This window comes from Solea solea, chromosome 16 (assembly GCF_958295425.1).
Source record: "Solea solea chromosome 16, fSolSol10.1, whole genome shotgun sequence".
Classification (NCBI taxonomy): domain Eukaryota; kingdom Metazoa; phylum Chordata; class Actinopteri; order Pleuronectiformes; family Soleidae; genus Solea; species Solea solea.
In genome coordinates, this window is record NC_081149.1 from 14,939,886 (window position 1) to 14,958,012 (window position 18,127).

The window sequence follows — 18,127 nt, forward strand, 5'->3', positions numbered from 1 at the left end:
TCTGTATAAAGCATCCGCAATATATACAATGTGAATCAAGCTCTATTGAAATAAGTATACATTACAGTGTATACAGTCGCATACAAAATTATCAAAGTGAATAGACCAAACACTCTCCAAGCAGAAGAAGATGAAGATAAAGATAGTGACCGTGTGTGCAAGAGAGAGAGAGGTTGGACTATGAGATCAATGTTTTCCCAAAGTAGCACATTATTTGTATACGAAAACACAAGGAACCCGTTTTCCAAAAATAGCTTTTAAATGTGCTGGTTCTATGCGGATACAAAGCCAATACAATAACAACTTTAGATTATTCTCCTCAACTTGTTTTTGTGTGTACAACCCCTAAATCACATCACATTCTGATTATACTGTCTCTCTCCAGGCAACATGCTAAACACTGTCTGCTGTATGTAATACACCGATAATAGCCCCACTTATTAATTTTAAGGGTGGTAAATGAAGACGAACGGTTGGCAAACAATTCTTATTCAGGGTATTTGTATTGTGATTGTTTTTCAGTCCCAGACCCAGCTGCAGCAGGTAGCATCAGTGGGCATGGTCCCTGGGGCTGGGGGAGTGTCAGCAGGCCCAACCGCTGACCCTGAGAAGCGCAAACTTATTCAGCAGCAGCTGGTCCTGCTGCTCCATGCACATAAGTGCCAGCGGCGGGAGCAGGCTAATGGGGAGGTGAGGGCCTGCACTTTGCCACACTGCCGCACCATGAAGAACGTCCTCAACCACATGACCCACTGCCAGGCTGGCAAGTCCTGCCAGGGTGAGTAGAATTGAGGGGTTTTTAGAGTACTGGGTCAAATGTTGCATTGATTCAAACATTTTTGTCTGGTTGAGTCCAGTTAAACTCTGTGCACCTGTGACCACATTGTGGTAGATACAGTATATGGAAGTGACATTTTAGCTTTTGCGTGACTGTGCTATCACACTCTGTATCAGTATGGGTTATAGGTGGGTTATATTTAGGTGTATTAGAAAATACATTAGAGCAAATGTCATATTAATCAAGCTAAGTTTTTTTTTTTTCATTGGGGCCAAAGTCTGTATCAGACTGTATCAGAATTATCGGTCTAGTGTGAAAAACTATAGCGTGCATATTGAGAGCATCTTCCACCAGAGATTGTGGCACAGACCAAGTTGCTTTTCATACACAATAAAAGGCATTGATAGGTTCAGATTTCCTAGACTGCATTGAGAATTAGCAGCTACCCATGAATAATAAAATACCCTAACAAAATTGTTTATTGATCTGTATTTTGCTGTGTCTGATCAACAGTGTGAAAATATTTGCATCCCTGTATAACACAAAACTACCTTGCCTGGTTAAAAAGCGTTGACTATGTTTAACTATTGTTTCACAATGAAGATTTGATACTAAAGCACCATGAATCTTGAAACTTGAATTAAACACAGTGCAAAAGCAGTGTTCTCTCATCGGCTCTTGCTGCTTGAATTGAGCCATTCTACCTCCTTGACTCCCAAAGGTCTAAATGTTTCAGTGACAACGCCAGCGAACAAATGTAATCTCAGCTGGGTGATGGTTGTACTACATTTTGTCATAAACTGCCAACCATTTTGATAGTTGATTAAATGTTTTTTTTGTTATTTTTTATCAGTTTAGAAAAAGTTCTCTGAGCTTCTTAAATCTAAATATGGCCTGGTTTCTTTGCTCCTCGATGGGAAACACTGAATGAAACGTCATGGTTGCAAGAATTTTGTTTTGGGGTTGTCCTTGTGTTCATGTGTCCATAATAGTTATGATAAAATGCTTTACTTTATTCCTTCAAAAATCCATTAAGCAGTCATCCTAATTATTAGCTATGCTGTATTAAGTTTCAAATACTTCTTCCAACCAAAAATGTCTCTTCTTGTTTACCGGTGTTTAGATAGTTATTTAAATTAATAATACATATGTTGTTTTTTTCCCCCAGTGGCTCACTGTGCATCATCCAGACAGATCATCTCCCACTGGAAGAACTGTACAAGGCACGACTGTCCGGTCTGCCTGCCTTTAAAAAATGCAAGTGACAAGAGGAACCAGCAGCGTGAGTAACTTTATAAGCTCCCCTTCCCATGTCTTATTCATATATCCTTATAAAATGCATACGGGTAGATAAAAAAAAAAAAAAAACCTAGTGTATAATTTGTGATGGGTATTTCAATTTGTTCATATTTACTGAAACCTACTAAACCTTACTAAAAGGCAACTGTCACTCAGCATCACGCCTGAAGTCGGTGCATGTGCAGTATAAAATGGTGCCACCTGCAGGTTGTATTTCCTCACTGTAGGTCTGTGTTGGCTCGCTGACTGTGAGAGCTTGAACAGGAGAGAATTCCTCTAGAAAGGCTGGACCTGTAATGTGACACCCAGGGGAGGGGCTCTGTGCCTCTGCTGTCAGTGGGGGCAGGGTCTTGGGACTACAAGCTCTCCGATTGGTCAAAAGGCTTTATGACGTGTTTAAATCCCCCACAGTGGCAGCGTGCACAGCATGAGCAGGGCTGGAGTTTCTTTTTCAGAGTTTTTTTTTCCTTGCACAGAAAACATACATGTCTACTATTACAACTACATTATTTGTTATACATAAGATGGTTGTTTACTAATAATAGTTATTTTAATTAGTTTCATATTTTAGCAAAAATGCTAATACATTATAACCAGAATTAGTAATTCCTCTAACTTTATAAAATATAGATTACACGGGCTATATGTAAAATATGTATTATGTCATAAAACGTCCATGATGAGAGATTAATTGAGGTTCATTCATTATAAATAATAATACAATTAAGCTCCACTGATACATTGGTGCAGCCACTATATATTTTTTAATTAATTTTAATTTGTGGGGCACAATGTTTTGGTTTTGATCCATTGCTCCACTCAACCAGTAACAGTTTGTAGCACTTCGACAGCTGGGTTATAAGCAAGCTGAAGGCATGTATCTGTAATTCTGGATTTTGCCAAACTTGAAAAGCCACACTACTGCTCTGAAAAATGTCTCTAGCAAATGAGAGAGAAGTATAACAAGGGTTTGCTGTGGAGATAAAAAAAATTGAAATGGCTGACAGCGGAGAAGAAGTTGAAGACAGCTATGCTGGTGTGGATTACTTTCTCCTAGACAGGGAAACAAAACCGGGAGCTTGAGCAGTTTAAATCAAGTTAAGTCAATTTTATTCATACAGCCCAACATCCCAAACACAATTTGCCTCGAGGGGTTTTCAGTCTGTACAGCAAGTGACACCCTCTGTCCTTAGACCCTCAATCGAGTGAGGAAAATGTGAGAAACCTCAGGAAGAGCCACAGAGGAGGGATCCCTCTCTCATGATGGACAGACATGCAGTAGGTTTCAAATGTACAATTTCTGCAGATTACAAACAAAACATCAAATTTGCAAGACAGGAGAGAGAGGAAGATGGAGACCAGGAGCATTAAAAAAAAAAATCACAACATAAATGACAATTGTCATCATCACTATTATCTTCACCTTTCTGCATGAGTTTGCATGTTCTCCCCGTGTATGGGGGGGTTTTCTGTGGGTTCTCCGGCTTCTTCCCACAGTACAAAAACATGCCTCATGGGGTTTAGGCAAATTGGACACTCTAAATTGACCATAGGTGTGAATGTGAGAGTGGATGGCTGTTGGTCTCTGTGTCTCTGTGATGGACTGGCGATCTGTCCAGGGTGTACACCGCCTTTCTCCCTACCCTATGTCATCTGAGATTGGTACAGCACCCCTCGCAAAGTGGTAGAAGATGGATGGATGGATGAATGACTATTATCTTCATCATCTCATCCAGGGTGTCACATGCTACTTGCCCCAATGCTATTTAGGGTTGGTTAATTTATGCTCTCTCTCTCTCTCTTCACTTTCACCCCGTTTGTTGTTGAAGAGCAAAAATTAACTCAATAGGTTAAATGTTTTTAAAAACAATAATACAGACGGTAGGACTGTTTCCATGTGTTCGGAAACTTCCTGTGGGTGGCAGCCCACACTCTAATGTTTCAAATTGATAATGCAAGTAACTGTTATAAATGCTAAAGGTTGCTGTTCACATTCACATTGTGCATAGTTCACCTTTAAATGCCTCATTTTATTATCCTAGCCCTTTTGTTTATCTTGTCATCCTCTTCCAGCAATGCTAGGTTCCCCTGGGGCTAGCCTTCAGAATGCCATCAATACAGTTGGACCTGGCCAGTCAAGCGCCACATCCATCAACAGCGCTTCCACACACATCGACCCCAGCTCCATGCAGAGGGCCTATGCTGCCCTGGGCCTGCCGTATGGGAACCAGCCCCCTGGACAGGGTCCGACTCAGCAAAACCCCCAGGCTTCCCAACACCAGCAGCTACGGAATATGAACACTCTAGGTATGTGTAAGATGGAACTTCAGTGGAATTTTAAATAATTGTGCGGAAGTAATAACAAATCTGTTGCTAAATAGTTTCTTTTAAACCCTTGAAATTGTGTTTTTATCAGGTTCTAATCAGCTGAACCAGATGGCAGGAAGCATGGGGGTCCCTTCTTCAGACCAGACTGGCATGCACTCCGACTCCTCTCTACCCCCCACACTCAACAAGTGAGCACTGTCATCCTTGACACAAAATCTGACCTTTGCAATAAAGAATAATATGACTTCATTGGATGAAAGTGTCTTTTAATTAAAGATTAAATTAGTAAGGATAATGACTCCTAAGGCTTCTCATTTGTTCTTGTTAGCCAAATTAGTATCCAGCGCATCATCTATCAACAAATATTTATCCATGATCTAATTTCGCCCTCTGTCCACTGGGTTCTTTTAGAATACAGTCATATAATATATTAAAGTGTGCATATTTTGTAACAATGCAAATAAAAAAATGCTTATTATTTATCTGTAATTTCTTTTGTGGAAATATCATTGATCATGATTTTTGAATCTCAACAATATTTTTGTCCCACAGTCAGCTGATGCCAGATGGGTCAGTTGCAGGAGGCATGGGAAACCTGCCCGCTGCCACCCCTCTCTCTGCTTCGGGGGTAAGGAAGGCCTGGCATGAGCATGTCACTCAGGACCTGCGCACCCACCTGGTGCACAAACTGTAAGTCCAACAATAAAACAAATGTTGAAAATAGAATTAAATGTAGACCAAGGCCTGATATAATAGGGTAATGAGTTTTGTATGTTATTTTTCTTCAGAGTACAAGCCATATTCCCCACCCCTGACCCCGCAGCACTGAAGGACCGACGAATGGAGAACCTGGTGGCATATGCACGCAAGGTGGAGGGTGACATGTATGAGTCCGCTAACAGCAGGGTAACTAATAAAAGATATATTTCTCAGTAGTAAAAGAATCATGGCAAATAACTTCATTCAAAGGCCAATCAAGAACAAACAATCACTTCTTTTAAAAATGTCTTTTATTTCCTCATATCCTCCAAACCAGGATGAGTATTACCACTTCCTGGCAGAAAAGATTTACAAGATCCAGAAGGAATTGGAGGAGAAGCGACGCTCACGGCTTCAGAAACAGCCTGGCATGGTGGGCACAGCCGGGCCGCAGCAACCTGGTATGGCTCAGCCCAACGTCATGGGCCCAGGACAGGCTGTCCGACCTCCCAGTTAGTAGCCCGTTTTTTTCCTTTATTATACAGTTTTCCAGTGTATGCTTAGTAATCATAAAATATATCTGAAAGGATGCTTTTGAATTCATATTTTTGTACCTCAGAGCAAATTTTAAATGATCATGTTTTCTTGTAGATGGACCTGTGCCTATGCCTAACATGCCAAACCAGATAATGAATCGTATGCAGGTGCCCCAAGGTATGTGCTAACTCGTAGATTTCATGGTCATTGTTTTACAGTAAAAAGCACTTTACATGTCTTTTTTGCAGTTTACCTTCCTTTGAAAGCTGATATTTTAGCCAGTTAGCAAATACATTTATCTTGAATTAAATTAGTTGCTTTTGATCCCCCCTCTGCCCAGCAGGGCATAGAGTATTAAATTACAGCAATAATAAACAGGTATATGGTTGTGTGTGTTCCCACAGGAATCAATCAATTTAACCCAATGGTAATGCAGAATGCACAGATGTCTCAGGCACCCATGGGACCACGTGCTCCCTCTCCCATGAACCATCCGCAGCAGATGAACATGAGCTCTGTTCCCCCGGTTCGTTTTTACCACTTTTTCATACTTTTTGCTTGTTAATGGATGTGCCATGAGTTGCCCTCAGTTTCTCTCCAAGACCTTTTTCTGAAATATTTTTGTCACCATGTTAGCCTTGTTTTTAATTTCTCTAGACTGTGGGAAGTCTTTTGATTGTTTATTTTAATTCTCTCTTAATCGTCTTGACAAAGCATCACAATGAAATATGCTACCTGTCATTGAAACTGATGTCCAGATATTGTTATAAACCGGTTGTCTTTTTTAGTTTTGGGCATATGTCAGATTTTAACTGAGCACTCCCTAGACACCATAGTCCATTCAGTGGCCTGTTGTGGTGGTAGCATGCCTTTCTGCTGCATTTACATTTATTTTTAGTTGCAGAGTGAATACTAGATGCCTCGTTTTGCAATGATTTGTCCCTTTCAACTCTCTGTGGTCTCTAGATGGGCATGTCACCATCAAGGATGCCTCCGACACAAGGAATGATGGGTGGTCATACGAACAACATGGTTGCTCAGCCAACCAACCAGAGCCAGTTCCAGCCACAGGGCCAGTTTCCTGCAGCTGCAGGTGGAGCAATGAATGTGAATGTAGGCTTGGGCAAGCCTATAACACAAGCTGCTGTTACACAGGTGAGGAATCCTGTTCTCCCCTGAAACTATTTTTTGGTTGCATGCTCACTGCATTTCTGCTCTGTTGGACATATTCTTGTGCCAGATTATACGCTGCTATGTGACTGGTGTGTTTCGGTGTGCTAACTGTTTATCTCTCTTCAATCCAGCAGCAGCAGAACTCTAACCTCCCTCTGAATGCACTGGGCTCCCTCGGCCCCCAGCTTCCCTGTGGCCCTGCAGCTCAGCCCACCCTGCGTACAACTCCTCCACCCAATGCCTCTGCCAGTCTGCAGCCCCATCAGCAGCAGCTGCAGCAACACCATGCTCCCCCGCAGGCCCAGGTGCCACCACAGCCCACTACCCCTGCCTCCACAGGCGGGCCCTCCTCCACCCCAACCCACATACCCAGTAGCCTCCCTGGTCCCCCCTCAGCTATGGGGACACCGCCTGACCCATCCCAGCCGCTCACACCCCTTCAACCCCAAACTGAACCCCCCAGCCAGATGCCACAGCCCACCTCAGTTCAGGCACAGCACCCAAGTACACCGGTGAGATGTCTTTTCTGTACATCTTTTCTATCTCTTGTGTTACTTGTCTTTTGCACCTTCTGTTGTATCTTACACGTGTATATAGACTAGAGCTGTCATGGTAAAACTGCTAAAATGAAAAAGCGAAAGTGAGCGCGGAACAGTTTGACAACGAGATATTAGAAATGATATGATAGACAGTCACCTGAGACATGTGCACAGGTGCAAGTGCAGGGGAAATTCCTTCACCGCGAACGCCCTACTTTTGACCAAACAACAATCACTCACATTTCTGTCTTAGTAAAGTCAGTATAATTTCATTTACAAATGAGCAGCACTGTGATGAAAATATTCTCTTCTCCTCCTTCTTCTCCTTAAAGTTGTCCCAGGCAGCAGCCAGTGTTGACAACAGAGTGCCTACCCCAGCTTCTGTGGCTGAGCTGAGCTCCCAGCAGGCCCTACCTGACATGAGCAGCACTGACACCAAATCTGAAGTAAAAGATGAAGAAGATGAGGGCAGCTCTGGGAAGAAGCAGGCTGGTGTAAAAATGGAGGTATGCACATGATTGTACAACGGCTTTTTGTAGTAATTAGGTAAGAGTCATTGTGGGGGCAATACATTGGAAGTACACTTAGATTTGACACATTTGCTGTTTGAAACCCAAGTCACTATTACACATTTTGTTCATTAAAACCCACCAGTTCAGCTTGCACGTCAATAAGGTGCATGGAGCTTTTTTCTGTTCTATAGGAAATATCAGTGTTTACTTGGCTTTCAGGTAAACACTGAATATTTGATCTGTTCCTGGCTTAGCACCATTTTATAGCTGGTTAACCATGTTTGTGTTCATGTAGCAGAAGGATGATACCAAACCCCCAGTGGTGAAGAAGGAGGAGCCAGAGGCAGTAGAGCCAAAACAGGAACCAATGGAAACTGAGGATAAGAAGCCGGAGATAAAGACAGAACCCAAAGAAGAGGAGGAAAATGGGGCTAATAACGCATCAGCTGCCACCCAAAACCGAAAGAAAAGTAAGAATAGAGATCTTTTTAATATACATCCAACTTATTTATGTACATTACAGTGCAAGTTGTGTAATCCATTGAGAGTAAAGTGAGAATGTACAGTATTATGTTATATTCCCAGTACAGTGAATTTTGTTTCATGTCCAGTTTTCAAGCCAGAGGAGCTGAGACAAGCCCTGATGCCGACTCTCGAGGCCCTCTACAGGCAGGACCCAGAGTCACTGCCTTTCCGGCAACCTGTAGACCCCATGCTACTGGGCATCCCTGTGAGTGTGTGTGAAATGATTAGACATGGATGTCTCAATGGTTTTAAAACCAACAGAAAGTACTGATAATTAGGATTGCTCATTCTTGCATCTCTCATGCTCTACAGGACTACTTTGACATTGTGAAGAATCCCATTGACCTATCCACTATAAAACGTAAGCTGGATACAGGTCAGTACCAGGAGCCTTGGCAATATGTGGACGATGTGTGGCTTATGTTCAACAACGCCTGGCTGTACAACCGTAAAACGTCCCGCGTCTACAAATACTGCACCAAACTGGCAGAAGTGTTTGAGGCAGAGATCGATCCTGTCATGCAGGGCCTGGGCTACTGCTGTGGCAGGAAGGTGAGTTCATGAAGATGCAACACAAATCAAATTTTATTTGTTAGGGCCAAATCACCACATTCACAATCTCAAGGCACTTTTTAACATTGGACCTTAAAATGGGGAGAGATTTGCAACTGCCTTTTCTACTATTTTAGAAAATTGAATGGAAGATTAGGTATTTCTCTGTAATTAGTGAAAACATCTGGGTCTAGGGTATATATATTATTATTTTTTTGTGAGTAAGGGATTAATAACTTAAAAGCCTGGGGACCATCGCCTGATAAAGGTTGGGAACTTAACAGGGATGTTGTTCTGAACACTAACTGATTTTAATAACTTTTGACAAGGTTAATTTTGTGTCTTCACATTTATCTTTACCTCTGGTTATTGGTTTGATTGCAACCTGATTGTCACAGTGAAGCACTTTTGTTAACCTGTATCTGGTGTTTCCACAGTATGAGTTCTCGCCACAGACGCTGTGTTGCTATGGCAAACAGTTGTGTACCATCTCCAGGGACGGCACTTACTACAGCTACCAGAACAGGTAAAAGTGCATGCTGAGACGGGAAGAGATGGATAAAAATGAGAGTTGGGGTTTGTGAAGGGATTGTATGCTGTTCTGACCTGAACATGATGCTACTTCACATGCACCTTTGTTAAAACTGATCAGGGGTTCTCATGTATGTCCTGGACAAGCAGAATGTGCATGTTTGGGTTTGGTGTTTTCCTCTTGCAGTTTTTGTACCCAGAATCCACCATTAAAGCTCCCCCTGCTGTGCAGAAACTGCTATTGCACCATAACGTCATTCCAATGCAACAACATTCAATTATTGAAGATACTGGCTTTAATAAATGTGGTGGTAGCTCAGGATTCAAGTCTTGCAACAAAAAGTTAGTGAATTTGAGGATTTAACTGGTTCTCTATGTTGTCTAAGAAGCTCTAACCAAGGTTTTATCATTTGCCCAATCCTATTACATTATCTAATAGAGCTGAAATACCCTTTCTTTAACAAAATTAAATTTGTCCTCTTAACCTAACAGGCCACCACATCTGTATTTGTATAAACACAATCTCCCGTGGCATGACCATGTCATTAATTTCCCAGCTCACAGTGCTTGTTGGACACCTGGACATATATGCCAGTTTCATATTGTAAGACGCACATCAGGTGTTGTCAAACATTTGTTTGTTGTTGACATTTTTTCATTACCATTAACATAGCATTGAAGTGATGTTCCACTTTGAATGAGAGGGTTTGCGCCATGACCATTTCACCTTGTGACTAACACGTACCTCTGCCTGCCTGTGTGTGCGCTTTGTGTGTCTGTCCTATCTGTCTACTGCACATTTTACATCTTTGATTGTCGCTGTGTGCTCCATTCGCTGTGCGTTCTTCCACCTGTACGTCGGTTTGCCTGTGCTGCTACTGTGTGTGCTGGCCGCAGTTCACCCAAATATGGCCTTATTGCCGACAGGTATCATTTCTGTGAGAAGTGCTTCAACGAGATCCAGGGCAACAGTGTGACCCTGGGCGATGACCCGGCTCAGTCACAGACGTAAGTTACCAAGATAATCACTTTTTATTCTCAAAATAAATCACACAATAAGTCACACAAGCCAACGTAATCTTATTTGTGTCTCTTTCATGCAGCAGGATTTTAAAAGATCAATTTGAAAAGAAGAAAAATGACATGTTGGACTCTGAGCCGTGAGTATTGTTTGCCGTACACTTCATGTGACGATAATTTGACAGTGGTGCTTGTTTTACCAGTTTTTCTAAGGAATGTATCAGAAAACCTCATTCTTTACTCGCAGGTTTGTTGAGTGTAAAGACTGTGGACGAAAGATGCATCAGATCTGCGTTCTGCACTATGACGTCATTTGGCCATCGGGGTAAGTCTCGCCACTGCTGTCGGACAACTGTCCATAGCAAAATTGTTATTCGCTAGAGTTTGTAATTGCTTGAGTTCATGTGTGTAGTGACAAGATTTTTTTTCACCTACTTTCAGCTTTATTTGTGACAATTGTCTGAAGAAGTCTGGCAAGACAAGAAAGGAAAACAAGTTTTCATCCAAACGTAAGTTGAATGTCATGGTAAAACAACAGTAACAGTCTGCTTGATTTTTTTTCAGTCTGGTAAGTTCGTTGTATTTTTGTTTGTAAAGGGTTGCAGACTACAAGGTTGGGGACATACATTGAGGACAGAGTGAACAAGTACTTGAAAAGGCAGAACCACCCAGAGGCTGGCGAGGTGTATGTGCGAGTGGTGGCCAGTTCTGAGAAAACCGTGGAGGTTAAGCCTGGTATGAAGTCAAGGTAAATTTCTGACCGACTAATAAACTATCTTTCTAAATTAATGTTTTTTTTTCCTCTCAACTTGATTTGACAATGTAGAGTCTAAAAAAGGGTAAAAGAAGAAATGATAAAGGTATCAAGCAAATGGGGGCATTGAAATGATTAGTATCTTGTTTTCCCTTATATTAAGGTCACAGGATTCTTCAGGCACAATGAACATGTTAAATAATGACCTGCCCCTAAGAAAGGTCTATTCCGGTGATCAGTGATGTAAATGCAGTGAACAATCTACCATGTGGTGTCGTGTCTCAGCTCTGTCCTCTCCTCAGGGCACTATTACTCTGTTTTTACCTGGAAAATAGTTATTGGTTGCTATATTTAGGTTCAAAATCATGTAAATATTACCTTGAAAAATCGGTATCCATCCTTATCTTTTACCACAGGTTTGTAGACTCAGGCGAGATGTTGGAGAGCTTCCCTTATAGAACCAAAGCACTTTTTGCATTTGAGGAAATCGACGGGACGGATGTTTGTTTCTTCGGCATGCACGTTCAAGAGTATGGCTCTGAGTGCTCTTTTCCTAATACCAGGTAAAATGACAGCAGAAATAATACTAACATGTCCATTTAACACACAGCGCTTTCACACTGGCAAGCACTGGCACAGTTCTTGTTCCGTTAGGAACCTCCATGCTCTCAGAGAACCAGCCAGAATTCACACCAGTTAGGCGGAACCCATGTTGCACTGCCCTACATCATCAATGGTGGTATCACTTGGCAGATCACATTAAGCTTCAGCGAGCTGGAATTCAAATTTGATTTAGATGCCCAAATCACCACCAAATATTTTGTGTCTTCTGGAGACCACTATATACTCATCTGCACTGACCTCTCATCTTTTCATGTTTTGAACCTAGATACTTTTGGTGTGAATTTGCCAGCCAGTCTAAAATTTGATTTGCTAACAAGAACTGTGCGGCAGCTCAACCGGTGTGAAAGGGCTTGTTTTTACTTTTTCCTTGCACACGCATACAGTGTGGCCCGGCCTTGCTTTAAATATTTTTGTTTTTGTTTTCCTTACTCTTTAAAGAATTTCTCACATTTCTTTTCCATTGCAGACGGGTTTACATATCGTACCTTGACAGTATTCACTTCTTCAAACCACGTTTGCTAAGGACTGCAGTGTACCATGAGATCTTAATAGGTTACCTGGAGTATGTGAAGAAATTGGGGTGAGTAGAGGGCAACTTTTTCAGTGCAGTACAGTAGTGCAATCAGTTACTATTCATAATTTAAACAGTGTAGAGAGACTCAAAACTTGCCTCCTCCTCAGGTATGTGACAGGACACATATGGGCCTGCCCTCCTAGTGAGGGGGATGACTACATTTTCCACTGCCACCCTGCTGACCAGAAGATCCCCAAGCCCAAGAGGCTCCAAGAGTGGTACAGAAAGATGCTGGACAAGGCTTTCGCTGAGAGAATCCTACACGATTACAAGGTCAGAAAATTGTAGAAATAAAGACGTATTGTGACCACAGTGGTAGTATTGCCGGTATGAATACCCCGACAGGTCAAAGGGCTGGGGTACCTCTGCTCCCTGTTGACGGGGTTAATTGGACACTCTTATTTGACCCCAGTCGTGGTGGTGCCAGATTCAGTGTACTCCCAGTGCTGGATCTAAGGCCCTATAAATTGAAGGGTTGTATTAGGAAGGGCATCTAAATAATCTCTGCCAAATAAAATATACAGATCACTGATCAGGTGATTCGCTGTGGCGATTCCTAATGAGAGAAAGACCAAAAGAAGAACACGACTCAGTGTTTTTGAGTTGTATTACGTATGTGTTTTTGAATTTATAGAAAAAACTAATTTCATATCAATATAATCACATTGCAAAATTGATTTTGATAAGTTGTGATTTTGAAACATTTGTGATTACACATTTGAATGATGAACTAGATTTAACATTTGCCTGGAGTATGTGTACATATATATATATATATATATATATATATATATGTGTGTATGTATACATATATATATATGTGTATGACATATATTTTTACATGTATGAGATTAACAGGTTTATCCTAAAATGTTTAAAGATTTCAATAAAAGAAATCAGATATTAAAGTAAGATATTATCCTCAATGTTCACATTATCCATATTGAATACCTACATGTAATAAATTAAAATGGAACTGGTGTGTCCAAATTTTCTCCCCCTCTGACAAATTCATCATCAAGCCAAGTGTGTGCAGTTATGGAGGGGCTCCACCTTGTGTTTATTATTAGTCATTGAAAATATTGGTACACAAATAATTGTCTTGTTGGCTTGTCAGCTAACATCCCTGTTGAAATCTGTGCTCAGGACATATTCAAACAGGCAACAGAGGACAGACTAACAAGTGCCAACGAGTTGCCGTATTTTGAGGGTGACTTTTGGCCTAACGTACTGGAGGAGAGCATCAAGGAGCTGGAGCAAGAGGAGGAGGAGAGGAAGAAGGAGGAGAACACAGCCTCCTGTGAGACAACAGAGGTGAGTTGGAAGTAAAGGTTTTTTGGGAAATGGGTTTTACAAAAAGGAACTTTCTTGTTTTTTTGTTTCATAATCCGCAGCCTGGTGCTCAGAGCTCTCTCTCTCTCTCCCTCTCTCGTGCTCTCACGCACACATATACACACACCGATTCCACAAGAGGATTTCATGTTAAAGCATAAAGCAGGCACACAGGCATTGTAGAACCACCGAGTGTATCTGCATAAACCCATCTTGAATGTTCTGCAACATCTGCCTGTCTGAATTTTCATGTCCATCTTTTTTTTAAGGGAGCCCACCCTGACAGCAAGAATGCCAAAAAAAAGAATAACAAGAAAACCAACAAAAATAAGAGCAGCATCAGCCGAGCCAATAAGAAAAAACCTGGGATGCCGAATGTAGCCAATGATCTGTCCCAGAAGCTCTACGCCACAATGGAGAAACATAAGGAGGTAGGAGTCTGACCAAGTGCAGTCTTACAGTCCAGTCATCGTTAAGGAAAAAATGCATCCTTCGAAACACATTTTACAACATAAACTTATTTTCATTTTTACACGTTGCAAAGGAGCATGAAAAATAAACAAGATATTTTAGTTAATTTGCAGTGGATCCTGACATGTTTTGTTTCTTTTTGGTACCAGGTTTTTTTTGTTATCCACCTCCATGCTGGGCCATCCATTAACACCCTTCCACCCATAATGGATCCTGACCCTATGTTGACCTGTGACTTAATGGATGGCCGAGATGCCTTTCTGACTTTGGCCAGGGACAAACACTGGGAGTTCAGCTCTCTGAGAAGATGCAAGTGGAGCACAATGTGTATGTTGGTCGAGCTGCATAACCAGGGCCAGGACCGCTTTGTGTACACTTGCAATGAATGCAAGCACCATGTGGAGACTCGCTGGCACTGCACTGTTTGTGAGGTAGGAAATGGCAGCACTGTACTGGAATGTTCTAAAATATTTTTAAATATTTTATATATTTGTACAACACTAATGTGAATTATTTTCTTCTTCTCAGGACTACGACCTATGCATTAATTGTTACAACATTAAAGGCCATGAGCACCAAATGGTGAAGTGGGGCTTGGGTCTAGATGATGACAGCAACAGTCAGGGTTCAGAGGCCTCGAAGAGCCCACAAGAGAGCCGACGTCTGAGCATCCAGCGCTGCATCCAGTCCCTGGTCCATGCCTGTCAATGCCGCAATGCAAACTGCTCTTTGCCTTCATGCCAGAAGATGAAGAGGGTGGTTCAACACACAAAGGGCTGCAAGCGCAAGACAAATGGTGGCTGTCCTGTATGCAAACAGCTCATTGCTTTGTGTTGTTATCATGCCAAGCACTGTCAGGAAAACAAGTGTCCTGTTCCCTTCTGTCTCAACATCAAGCACAAACTCCGTCAGCAACAGCATCAGCAGAGGCTCCTGCAGGCTCAAATGATGCGCCGCAGAATGGCAACCATGGCCGGAAGGGGTATGCCCCTACCATCTCCACCTACCTCAGCAGCACCCGACACCCCAAACTCTGTGCAGCAGCCTAATACTCCCCAAACCCCCCAGCCTATGCCCAATCAGCCCCAACAACAGCAGCCACCAAACCCTTCCAATATTGCCCAAGGCTTCCCCAACAATGGCCGCAGCAGCCAACCCCCAACACCAGTCCCACAGGGCAAACCAGGACCTCAGTCATCACCTCTTCATCAGCAGCAATCACCTCTGCCTAACATGCCACACCAACAGCAGCCTCAGCCTCAGATGCCACAGCAACCACAGCAGCAACAACCACTGCTAGCAGCCCTAAAGGTGGCCAAGCAGATAGAGATGGTAGCCAAGGCAAAGCAACAACAACAGCAGCAGCAGCAGCAGAATTATGTCATGAATGGGATGCCCATGAACCACCCACGAATGATGGGACCAATGCAGGGCCAGATGCAGATGATGCAGGGTCCACGGGGCCCCCAGATGATTCAGGCTATGCAGCAGGGCCAGTGGGGTCCAGGGATGCAGAATCCCATGCAGAATCCCCAGGGTCATCAACCACAGGTCCCTCCTCAACAAGGCCCCATGGCCCCTCAGCAGGCTCAGGGAACCCCCATGCCCCAGCAGGCTCAGCTCATGCAGAGACCCATGATGCCCCAGCAACAGGGTCTCCAAATGCCTGGGGTCATGCCTCCCCAGGGGCCTTCACAGCAGGGCATGACACCACAGCAGCAAAACATGCCCCGGGGAATGCCTGGTAACATCGCTCCGAGTGCCCTGCAGGAATTACTGCGAACCCTCAAGTCTCCCAGCTCCCCCCAGCAGCAACAGCAGGTTCTTAACATCCTCAAGTCAAACCCCCATCTCATGGCAGCCTTCATTAAACAGAGGACAGCCCAGTACCAGGCCAACCAGCCACAGCAGCAGCCCCAGCAGCAGAACCCTCAAGCCATGTTGGGGTCACAGGCAGGAATGCAGGCTATGGCAGCCATGGCAAACCAGGTGCAGCGGCCAGGGATGGCAGCTCAGCAGCAGCCTCCACAGCAAGCAGGTCCCCAGAGCATGGCACCTATGGGCCCCCAAGGCCAGATAATGAATGCTGCTCAAAACGGTAATTCCCAGCTTTACCGGCGGCAGCAGCTGCTCAGAATGCAGCAGATGCAGCAGGCGCAGCAGCAGCAGCAGCAGCAGGGAGGCATGCCTCAGGGTCATGGTCAGTTCGCCCAACAGCAGCCAGGGCCAGCCAGTTACTCCCAGCTTCGTATGCAGCAGCAAATGGCTATGCAAGGAGGTGGGGGGCCCATGGGCCAGCTCCCTCCCACATCCCAAATGGGCCAAAGTGGCATGGGCATGGATGGGCCTCAGAACCTCCTCCAGCAGCGCATGCTACAGCAGCAACAGCAACAGCAGATGTTGAAACAGCAGATGGGCTCTCCAGCACAGGCTAACTCAATGAGTCCTCAACCCCACATGCTCCAAGGCCAAGCCCAGGGAGGAGCTCATTTACCTGGCCAGGCAATGGCCAACACACTAGGAAACCAAGTTCGCTCTCCAGCTCCAGTGCAGTCGCCCCGTCCACCTTCACAGCAGCCCCCGCATTCCAGTCCCTCCCCACGGATACAGCCTCAGCCCTCACCTCAGCACGGCGCCCTCCACTCCAGCTCTCCTCACCCTAGTCTTGGAGGCCCTATGTCGGGTGCCATGGACCAGGGACACATGGGAACACCAGAGCAGAGTGCCATGCTGTCGCAACTTAACACACCAAATCGAGGAGGGTTAAGTAATGACATGGTAATGGGGGGTGACACGACGGGAGACACGCTGGAGAAATTTGTCGAAGGATTGTAGCATTTCATTACAGAAGAAAGGCCTTGTTCTGTTTTCAGCTGAGATTTTTTTTACTTGCTGATGTAAAAAGCTTAAAGAAATACAAACTAATGAGTCATGAGGCCTACAGACTGTGAACTTTCCTAAAAACCAAGGGACTGCTTTTTCTTCCAACACAGAGTGATTTAATAATTGCTGTTCAAAAGAAGACAACAAAGACACAGAATATATTTTTGGTTCAAACCAGCCATGCAAGACTTTGCCCTGGTCTTTGTGTTGTTTTAATTTGGTTTTCATTTATTATGCTCTGTATTGACTTTTATAACAAAACTTCTCAAAACAAAAAATATTTCAATTTATTATTCCTTTTTTATTTTGTACCTTTGCAAATTAATATTGTATTTGTGTTGAGAAGACTGTAAAATTATTTGTCTGGGCAATTTTTTTGCCAGGTTTCACCTCTTGTTCAGTTTCTCTGTTCTTGGCTAATTTATTCTAATATGCCATTTTTCAAAAGGACTGCCTTTGGGAAAGCCTTAATTTCTTTCCTGTTTGCAGAGTCTATGGGAGATTAATGTATTTGTATAGATTTAGGAATTATTGCACACACCCAAACACAACATGCAGGTGTAGAACCTTGCATTGAAGCTTGTTAATGTTCACAGGTTCCAGAATGTTCTTTTTACTGGCCTGGGCCCAGTATTTGTCTTGCAGATGTTTAAAATTGCTTTAGTCTCTCCTTCAGTATAAAGAAATCTCATTAAGTACTGAACTTCTTTTGGCTGTGGTGGGAAATTAACTTGTTTGACTGCTGATTTGTATTCAGAGAGAGTTTTGTGCATCATTGTCTCTCTTGCATTAAACTTGAATTGATGATAAACTGTTCTCTAATGTAAATCATGCAGCTAGACTACTGTAAATATGCAGAAAATAAGAATGAAATCACTGTACAAACTGGTTCAAATGGCTCATTTCGTACTTGCATACCACATTGTTAAATAAACCTGTGTGCCGCAGACAAATTCAAATTTTTATGCTTGGAGAGAACTGTTGGGGTCCACATTA

General features: G+C 43.1%; 1 protein-coding gene across 5 annotated transcripts in view; it reads left to right on the top strand.

Annotated features, from left to right (window-relative positions):
* The window catches only part of crebbpb (CREB binding protein b), a 31,739-nt gene extending 13,643 nt beyond the window's left edge, over positions 1-18,096 (top strand). For 2 of the 5 annotated variants that reach the window (XM_058652767.1, XM_058652768.1), the window contains 28 exons: positions 523-778; positions 1,947-2,060; positions 4,151-4,384; positions 4,494-4,593; positions 4,958-5,095; positions 5,194-5,311; positions 5,442-5,616; positions 5,756-5,818; positions 6,046-6,167; positions 6,608-6,796; positions 6,946-7,326; positions 7,686-7,859; positions 8,161-8,335; positions 8,477-8,595; positions 8,703-8,942; positions 9,380-9,468; positions 10,401-10,481; positions 10,577-10,633; positions 10,741-10,818; positions 10,935-11,002; positions 11,091-11,241; positions 11,664-11,810; positions 12,338-12,451; positions 12,553-12,718; positions 13,592-13,759; positions 14,047-14,208; positions 14,398-14,679; positions 14,777-18,096. In XM_058652767.1, coding sequence (XP_058508750.1) covers positions 523-778; positions 1,947-2,060; positions 4,151-4,384; positions 4,494-4,593; positions 4,958-5,095; positions 5,194-5,311; positions 5,442-5,616; positions 5,756-5,818; positions 6,046-6,167; positions 6,608-6,796; positions 6,946-7,326; positions 7,686-7,859; positions 8,161-8,335; positions 8,477-8,595; positions 8,703-8,942; positions 9,380-9,468; positions 10,401-10,481; positions 10,577-10,633; positions 10,741-10,818; positions 10,935-11,002; positions 11,091-11,241; positions 11,664-11,810; positions 12,338-12,451; positions 12,553-12,718; positions 13,592-13,759; positions 14,047-14,208; positions 14,398-14,679; positions 14,777-17,083 — 6,468 coding nt within the window. In that variant the 3' untranslated portion in view covers positions 17,084-18,096. The remainder of the gene's footprint in view (positions 1-522; positions 779-1,946; positions 2,061-4,150; positions 4,385-4,493; positions 4,594-4,957; positions 5,096-5,193; positions 5,312-5,441; positions 5,617-5,755; positions 5,819-6,045; positions 6,168-6,607; positions 6,797-6,945; positions 7,327-7,685; positions 7,860-8,160; positions 8,336-8,476; positions 8,596-8,702; positions 8,943-9,379; positions 9,469-10,400; positions 10,482-10,576; positions 10,634-10,740; positions 10,819-10,934; positions 11,003-11,090; positions 11,242-11,663; positions 11,811-12,337; positions 12,452-12,552; positions 12,719-13,591; positions 13,760-14,046; positions 14,209-14,397; positions 14,680-14,776) is intronic. The other 3 variants (XM_058652771.1, XM_058652770.1, XM_058652769.1) reach the window with 3 other exon arrangements.
* Positions 18,097-18,127: the final 31 nt, after the last annotated feature.